General features: G+C 33.9%; 1 protein-coding gene across 3 annotated transcripts; it reads right to left on the minus strand.

Moving 5' to 3' along the window:
- Window positions 1–1,834: 1,834 nt before the first annotated feature.
- On the minus strand, window positions 1,835–7,450 carry LOC115953908 (nuclear transcription factor Y subunit B-10-like). 3 transcript variants are annotated; one of them, XR_004083798.1, is made up of 8 exons: window positions 7,286–7,450; window positions 6,889–7,131; window positions 6,671–6,800; window positions 6,516–6,521; window positions 6,280–6,354; window positions 6,142–6,192; window positions 3,296–3,368; window positions 1,835–2,164 (listed from the first exon to the last, which is right to left on the minus strand). XR_004083798.1 is itself a non-coding variant. In XM_031071734.1 (7 exons), the coding sequence occupies exons 2-7, from the start codon at window positions 7,107–7,109 to the stop codon at window positions 2,120–2,122; spliced, it is 528 nt and encodes a 175-aa protein (XP_030927594.1). In that variant the 5' UTR covers window positions 7,110–7,116; window positions 7,286–7,450; the 3' UTR covers window positions 1,835–2,119. The 3 variants fall into 3 exon arrangements, 2 of the variants coding, with proteins under 2 accessions (XP_030927594.1, XP_030927593.1); XM_031071734.1 differs by lacking the exon at window positions 3,296–3,368 and having other exon boundaries at window positions 6,889–7,116; XM_031071733.1 differs by lacking the exon at window positions 3,296–3,368 and having other exon boundaries at window positions 7,286–7,449.
- Window positions 7,451–8,626: the final 1,176 nt, after the last annotated feature.

Raw genomic sequence — 8,626 nt, forward strand, 5'->3', positions numbered from 1 at the left:
GTTACGATATTCATTTTCATATTTAATTTCTAAAAATAATGAAGTTGGTGATAAATCACTGATATAAGTAGTTATGACTTATGATATTCATGGTCATGTCAATTTATAAAAGTTATGAAGTAAAATTTGTATTAATATTTTTAATATTTTTTAAGTTTATACTCATTCATTTATATCTGATAAAAAAATGTTACAACTTACCATCATTATAGAATCATTTATGGCATATTCAAATCTTATTATTTGATCACTATATATCAATGCCTGTAGATTGTTTTATTCTACTTCAAGGTTTTTCTTTTCTTTTCTTTTTTTAATGGAAGGATGTTAAAAGTTAAACATAGTCAAGCACAATCTAATAGTGCTGTATTCATCACTAACCACCAATGGTTGAAAAATAAAAGCTACTTCTGAAAGAGATTCAGATGATATTTCCTTTGCTTTTGACTGTAAAGGGGAAATTATTATCTATTCATTCATTTCAATTCTATCTCTACCTACTATGCGCAAAAAAGTAGAGCATTTTGTTTTTGTTTCTGTAGCTTTTCCCCCCTCCCCCAAATCCATAATCCATGATAGGGATATTAAATGAATGAAAATGTTCTTAAAAATTTAAGAAATTGTAATTTTTGTATTTAGAATTTTGTAGGCAAAAACGTCTTTTCAATTTCAATTAGAAATAAATATTCCGGAAAATCTTTTTAAATCCCTAACATCAACTCACTTCTTTAATAAAATGAAATAAAGGATAACTTGGTGATCAACCTATGGAGAGGAGAACCCTTAAGGAGAGATTACCCAAAATTGTTTTGGATGATTCTCCACTTGAGAAGGAAATTGTAAAAAGATTTTGCCGCTAGCATCAGGTATGGAATATTTCAAAATATTCCTAGTAATGGAAATTATTATAGTAAATCCATTTGCTTTGATGGACAGCAAAACACCAGTGATGTAACATTGCAAAATTTTAATCACTAATCAACCTAATTTCAAAACATAATGGACAAAGGCAAGCTAAAAGATACAGAGATTGGGAAAAGACTTTAGTAAATAGAGACAAAGGGCAGAGCTATGAGGCTCTTTTATAATGTTTAATTTTACCAACAAGAACCAATCACAAGCTGATCCCGAAGCACCATTATCGCCTTTGAACGTAGAGGGGAAGGAAGTGGCAACATTGGTGTGCCGCACCGAGTCAGACACGCAAAAGCATATGCAATTGACGCAGAACTTGTGGCACGAAAATAAAGTAACCCATTGACGTGGAAAAATGCAGCATTTTACTCCCCATATTTTCCTTTACTAAATTACCCTCTATCTAGAATCGCATGAAGGTTACCCACAGTAATTAAAACTAATATTATAAAGAAGACAGCTGTGTCTAAAAGATTCCTTCCTACCTTGAACTTGAAAACAGAGCTCTTCCAAGAAAGAAGTAAACAAAGAAGCATTCTTGCTACTCAAGAACTCTCTCACCTTGTCAAAACCAGAAACAACACCTTGTTAAAACCCAGTAACACGAGCAAAGAATAAAGAAAATTGTTAAGTTTCCTTTCCCAGTGAAAAAAGGGATAGCTTGTGACCAGCAGTGAGTTTGCACTCATTACAACCTTTGCTCTTTTAACCTAAGAGCTCAAAGAGATGCAGGAAACCAAACCTGCAACCGGTTGACCTCAGTGTACTAAACACTTTGCCTGACTACCGTTTGGTAGAGATTAAAAAAACAAAGGAAACCCTTATCCTTTCGTTTACATCAATGCATTAGAAAATTCATAAACTTCTCGGGGTGAGCATTCTTCCTTACATCATCAGAAATTTTATATGGCAAAAAAAATAAAAAAACAGTTTCATAATCAGCTCCATAACATATTGCCAAAACACCCAGTTAACAAATCACAGGACCCAAGATTTACAGTGTTTTCTTAAAATAAATATTTTAATCGAAAGACACCCCTAAACATACAAACCATACCTAGAATACATATGGATTGGACAATAGTGCCCAAAAGACCCTAAAATGTCAGTGTTCACATAAGAATAAATATTTGTTGTGGGCACTGAAAAAGATCTCCTCAAGCAGGACGCCAAATGGTGGAATTAGTAATGATCGAGCAGAAATCTAATCTGAGCCTTGCATAGGAATCATCAGATGTTGTGCCTGAGACTACAAACATTACAAGAGACCAGTATGTAAGTCTTAGAACCAACTAATATGGGGAATATTCATAGGGGGACAGTTAATGACAGACCAGAAATATTGCTTCCTCAATAATCCCAACACAGTCACCAAACCATGTGATGAACGGGAAAGTTTTGGGAAAATATTTGCATGTATATATTTGATTAATAAATATTAATAAATAAAAGCTAAACCAGAGATTGATGAAAAAACAGATATAATTTAATTAGAATGTTTAGAGAAGACTAAACATAAATTAATTAGTGTTTGTTTAGTGTTGGGTTGCTTTAGTCTAATATAAAGGCAAATTCTAATTGGTTTCAAAGGCTAAAGTGGCAGCACAAGAAAGTCCTAAAATGCTTCCATATTACTTTTTTTTTTTTTAAATATATTTTTTATATTATTATTATTATTATTTTTTATGACGAACCTAACAAAAGCAAGGCTCTTTGGACCCACCCCTAGGGAGTAAACCACGGATTCACAACCCCAACTGCCAGAACCATGTATCAAGTAACTTCCTGTTTTTACTATTATACTATATCACATGCTCACATGTGTGAACTTTGGAAGCAACCAGAAGTGATTTCGCACGTCATTTCCATATTCATCAACCAATTGGAAGTGCATGAAGTGGACATCTACAAGATACTCACAAGACACCAAGAAAAATATGGGGAAAGAAAATATCACTGCTAAATTAACATTCCAGCAAAGATATCAATATATCGTGAAATAACATCATTTCGTGCAATATAAAAAAAAAAAAAATATATATATATATATATATATGAATAAGCATGGTTCAAGGAGATTTTGACCATTATCGATATTCTAAATCTCTCTCTCCTTGGTTCGTAACAAATTTTTCCTTTCAAATTATCAAGGTACGAAGAGACTTTCATTCGTAGCTGAAATTTGTTTAAAAGGTCAGGGAAAATGACAGAAGCTTGGGAGCACACTAAAGAACAAACAGTTACACCTAAAAGAGGTAACATATTAGAGGGAGGAAAAAGTTTTCCCATAAAATGATAGAGGGGAAGGGGTAATTAACGAGAATAGAAGAAGGCCCCACATAATAGGATAACCAAAGAAGGAAAAGACCAAACGGCATACCAATTTCAATTATGGGATTCCGATTTAAAAGCACCTACTTTGGCGGCAAACCCTAATTCCAAAAAGACTGGCTCTGCAGAGTACAAGGGATAGAAAAAGTGTTTTAACACTCGTCAGCAATCTCTCCAAAATAGCAGGTACCTTTGTCATCCTGTTATGGCATTTTCTAACTGATATTAAAAAAACTACAGGGCCTATTTTCCTTTTACTGATACCAGGCAAAATTGATTTTAAAATCAAGTTATGATGTAAAAGAAATTTCACATGTAAAAAGTGTTCAAATGGCATACGGACATAAGCCACAAACCTTAATATGCTTATTTGTATAATCATTCTCATATACAATCACACCTTTCTATTAAACAAGAGTCATAATGAATGTTTGCATGTGCTGTGGTTCAGGAAGCTCTGATTTCTGACCTGATAGTTTTTGCACCAGACAGGGGAGGTAGGAGTTGGAATTTCCATTTCCGATGCAATTTTAATGAATGGGAGTTGAGGAGATTTTATTCTTTCTATGAGCATGTCTCTGCCAGGATTCCTAGTGGAGAGGGGGGGAATATCTTGATTTGGCAGTTGAATCACAGTGGTGTCTTTGATGTGCGATCCTTTTATATTGCTTTATTGAAGGCCCCTTCTGTTTCTTTCCCTTCGCAGAGCATTTGGTGTGTAAAGGTACCTAAAAAGGTATCTTTCTTTTTATGGACTGCTGCTAGGGGTGGGATTCTCACAATTGATAACCTTATTAAGAAGAACTTGCCCCTTGTTAACTGGTTTTGTTTATGTAGGTGTGATGAGGAGACTGTGGATCACCTTTTGATCCATTGTAAGTTTGCATCTGCTTTGCAGAGTGAGGTCCTTATTATGTTTAGGGTTCAGTGGGTGATGCTGGACACTATTGTTTCTCTTCTTTTTGCATGGAGGAATTGGTTGGGAACTTACTCTTCAAAGGTTTGGAATTTGGTACCATGCCTTATGTGGGTAGTTTGGAAGGAACGCAATGCCCGAACTTTTGAGGACGTTGAGAATCCTATAGATAAGTTGAAGACCTTGCTTGTTAGGACTTTGTTTGAGTGGTCTCGTATTTGGGGGCTTATGCATTGTAGTTTCTTGTCTGATTTCCTTACCTCTATTAGTCTTTCCTTATGATTTGATTGTATCTGTTTCAAGGGCAGTGTGTTTGCAATCGTAAACACATTGTTCTTTTTCATCAATAAAACTCTTATTATCTATCAAAAAAAAAAATTTGCCATTATTGAAAGAGGCAGAAGGGAAAAGAAAAAAATAATGACGGTTCAATGGGGAGTCAAAAAGAAAGAATGATTGAGCAAATGGGAAGCCACATGTGGCTCAGTTTGCACTTCATAATGTTTTTTTTTTTTTTTTGATAGGTACACTTCATAATGTTATCTGAAGCAGAATCAACACCATGAATACATCAATAGATATTTAGAGATTAAAATGTGATTTACCACTTCAAGAGATAAGGACTGACACTCTTATCTCAAATGGCATCACCTCTCCTAAAGTATGGCTATGGATTCAAAACCTACTATGCGCTTTTGTTGAGGGGACAAAGGGCAACAGAGACTAATGCTTGTGTTGTGATGACATATCGAACAATATTTAAAAGACTAGCAGTCTTCCATGATATACAAAAAGAACTTTCAATGATATGTTATTAGTATATCTTTGCTAATACATGATATGACAGGACACTACATAAAAAATAATCCAAGCATTGGAATAAATTAAACTTGACTTCATAGTTGATAGCTTGAAAAAATATAAATTACACTTAAACTACCCAAAACCAAACATGCCTTTTAGTATTGTCTAATATGTAGATGTTAGCCTACAATAGAGTTGATCATTACTTGGAGTCATTCAAACCTAACAACACAAAAGATAACTGATTCCTTCTTGCCCAAAACCAAAAGATAAGCATGGACGCCTACCAATACAGTCACCAAACTTGATTGTTGGAACTATGCTCAAGATTAATCCCTTTAATTTTTAAATGCTAGATTGATGAAAATGAGATGTTCTTAAAAGAATTTCAACCGCAAACCAATTTTGTTTGTGAGTCTACGCAATAATCATGCCTTTCTATACACCATATTTCTTTTAAGCATGCCTATTAGGATCAAAGTTAACTAACAGAATTAACCTCCAAATAAACCCTACTAGAGCTAGAATGGATGAGAAATGGGAAGTTCCAGTGCAACAAAGGTCCTTTTCGGTTCTAGGTGTAAAATGACAACTCAAGGGAAATCAAAACAAAGTTATATCATAACCCAACAAAGTTTACAACAGTTAAATTACCAATTCTCCCAAAAGCTTAAGCTATTAGGAAATGGTAAATTTAGTCACTTAACCATAATTCTAACACTCCCTCTCACGTGTAGGCTCAAAGTTAGCCTCAAACTACTTTTTAATGGGTAAGGCCCAACACATGGGATTTTTAACATTTTAAATGGAAGGTAGAGCGAGAACAGGGATCGAACCCAGGATCTCCTGCTCTGATATCATGTTAAATTACCGATTGTTCCAAAAGCTTAAACTATTAGGAAATGGTGAGTTTAATCAACTAAACACACAATTCTAACAACAACAAGCAATGCTAGTATTCCATTTTTATAAGTCCTGCACTGTTATTAGAGATTTTTTTTTTAATTGGTAAGTTCAACTCATAGGACCTTACCCTACACCCCCATCATACTAATTAATTATGAAAACAATCCACCAGAAGTATTTAGTTTAGTACCAATGATGTGTGCCTATATTGTATGTAATGAGAGAGAAAGAGAGAGAGAGAGAGAGAGAGAGAGAGAGAGAGAGATTACTTGAGAAGTTGCGTAATTAACACCTTGCGAGAAAGAACCTTGATGAGCAATCTGTTCCATCACCAAAAATAGCCACCATAAGATGCTAAGAAAATTTCACACATAAAAATTAACCCATACAAAGCCACAAATCATAACCTGAGCATTTGGACTTGGCTGAACATCTTTCTTAGCAGATGATTCTCCACCCTTTGCTGACCCCTTGGTGTCACCCTATCAAATCCCATAATTTGCAAAACCCCAATATTCAAAATCCAAACACTCTTATAACAATGAAAACAATAAACCCAAACACATAAAAAAATAGAAATTTTAATAACCAGCCACTTCAATAATAAATAAATAAACCAAAAAAGAAGATAAATTTAACATACCTCCATCTAAATCAGCACCAAGAAAAAATCAGAAAACAAGGAAACAAAGTAAACTCAGTCAGTCAAAACTCATTATCAGAAAAGATTAAAAGGTAACTAGGGACAATAATTTCATTTTCATTGTTAAAAAGCCCAAATTTTCAACGAAATTTGACCTCTCTATATCTGGCGAGGTAAATCTTGAGTGGATCGATATAGTCTTCAAACCCTAGAGTAGCCATAGCCCAAAGCAAATCATCTCCATTAATAGTCTTCCTCTTCTCTCTCTGGCACTTATCACTAGCCCTACACATCATTCAACCTACAATTAATCAAACACACAAAAAAAAAAAAAAAATACTAAGAACAAAGAGTGCGATCGATGTGCAATTGCTCGCTGGTGATGAAGCTGATGAACTCAGAGACGCATTCTTGGACGGTTTCCTTGGCATCCTTGGCGATCTTTCCATTGGCAGGGAGAGCCTTCTTCATGATCCGGCTAATGTTCGCGATCGGAAGAAACCGGTCCTGCTCGCGAACGTTGGAGCGCGGGCTCTGATCGCCGCTCTCGTCGTAGCTGCCTCCTCCGTTCGGACTCGTCGGAACTTCCGCCATCGCAACGCTAGAAGAAGAAACACTAGTCCATCACAAAACGACATCGTCAAACAAAAAAAATCAGAGAGAGAGGGACTCGTGGTGGTTTGGTTTGTGTGAGTGAGTGAGAGAGAGAGAGAGTCTCTCTGTGTGTGTATTTGTGTGAAAGAGAGAGAGAGTGAGTTGGAATTGTTTACCTTATTAAAGAAAAATGGGCGCGAGAGAGGGAGAGGCTTTGGATGGAGTTGGGAAATGGAGGATCGGACGCTGGAGAAGAAAGGAGAGAGGAGACGACTCAGATGAGAGAATGAGGTTTATCAGCACCGTCCGTTTTTTTTTTTCTTCTTTGAGGAGTGAGGTTTTCTTTTTCTTTTTATTCTCTTCTTTGTTTTTTTTTTTTTTTGGCTTTGTATTTGTGTGGTAGGTAGGTACGTTTCGTTTTATTTAATTTTTATTATATTATTATTCATTTCATTGTTTGTTCTTTTTCCCGTGTTCTTCTGCGGTTTCTGTTCTGAATTGAATTCGTCGATGCGATTAGACCACGTGTTCTGCCTTTCTGACTTATCTCTCTCTGTTCTCGCCCTTCGTTCCGGGCGGCCTTTTCATTTTGCTAAACGACGTCGTTCCCTATTCTCTTTTGGTATATTCCCACTTGAGATTTTATGTTATTATATTATACTAACATGTTACCCTCATGCATATGTATAGATATACTCAAAAGATACACATTAAGATGCATAGTATAATAATCTTACATATATAATTTAAATATTATTGATAGTCATTCTTATTTTTTTTTTTAACTCTTTAAAAAGTCTTGTTAAGAGTGTTATTATGTAAAAAATGTAAAATATCCATTTTTTAAATATTGTTATGTTCGTTAATTTTAGACCCTTTGGTTTTTGTACACAATAACTCACTTGAATGAATATTTATGATATGGTCCAACATTTGATTCCAAAATTAAGAAATAAAATTCTCTATAAAAAAAAATAATTTAGAACACATGGCACAAAATTGGACTTTAATTGTAGAATTTAATTGAATTTTCTCTAAACTTTACCTATTAATATATATATATATATATATATATAATTTTTATGCCAAATGAATTATAAAAAAAAAGCTCATAAATATAAAATCATTCAAACTCTTTCTTCCTCTAATTTTATATACAATGTTAGATATATGATTATGTTTTTTTTTTTATGATTTATTTATATTGATTTCGTCGTTTTCTACTCTAAATTAACTTATTTGGCAACAAAAAAAAAAAAAAAAAAAAAAAAAAATTAGATGTAACACATGCCGTAAAATTAAATTCTAATTGAAATCCAATTTTTATACTAACCTAATTAACTTGGTTCAAAATTTTAAATTTTTTGATTAGATGGGACACGTGGTGCAAAATTAGACTCTAATTGAATTTCAATTTAAAATCTAATCAGATTTTCTCTCAGCTTTACTTAATAATATATGTATATATATAGATGATTTATAAACTTCAATTGTTTTTAATTCTACAAAGAAAAATG

Source organism: Quercus lobata, chromosome 7 (genome assembly GCF_001633185.2).
Source record: "Quercus lobata isolate SW786 chromosome 7, ValleyOak3.0 Primary Assembly, whole genome shotgun sequence".
Classification (NCBI taxonomy): Eukaryota; Viridiplantae; Streptophyta; class Magnoliopsida; order Fagales; family Fagaceae; genus Quercus; species Quercus lobata.

Coding starts and splice junctions, on each gene's coding strand:
- LOC115953908 (XM_031071734.1), bottom strand. CDS start 7,109: ATGGCGGAAGTTCCGACGAGTCCGAACGGAGGAGGCAGCTACGACGAG. Junction 6,801..6,888: donor ATCAGCTTCATCACCAGCGA/GCAATTGCACAT, acceptor AATGATGTGTAG/GGCTAGTGATAAGTGCCAGA. Junction 2,165..6,141: donor TTAATTACGCAACTTCTCAA/GTAATCTCTCTC, acceptor TAATGTTTGTAG/TCTCAGGCACAACATCTGAT.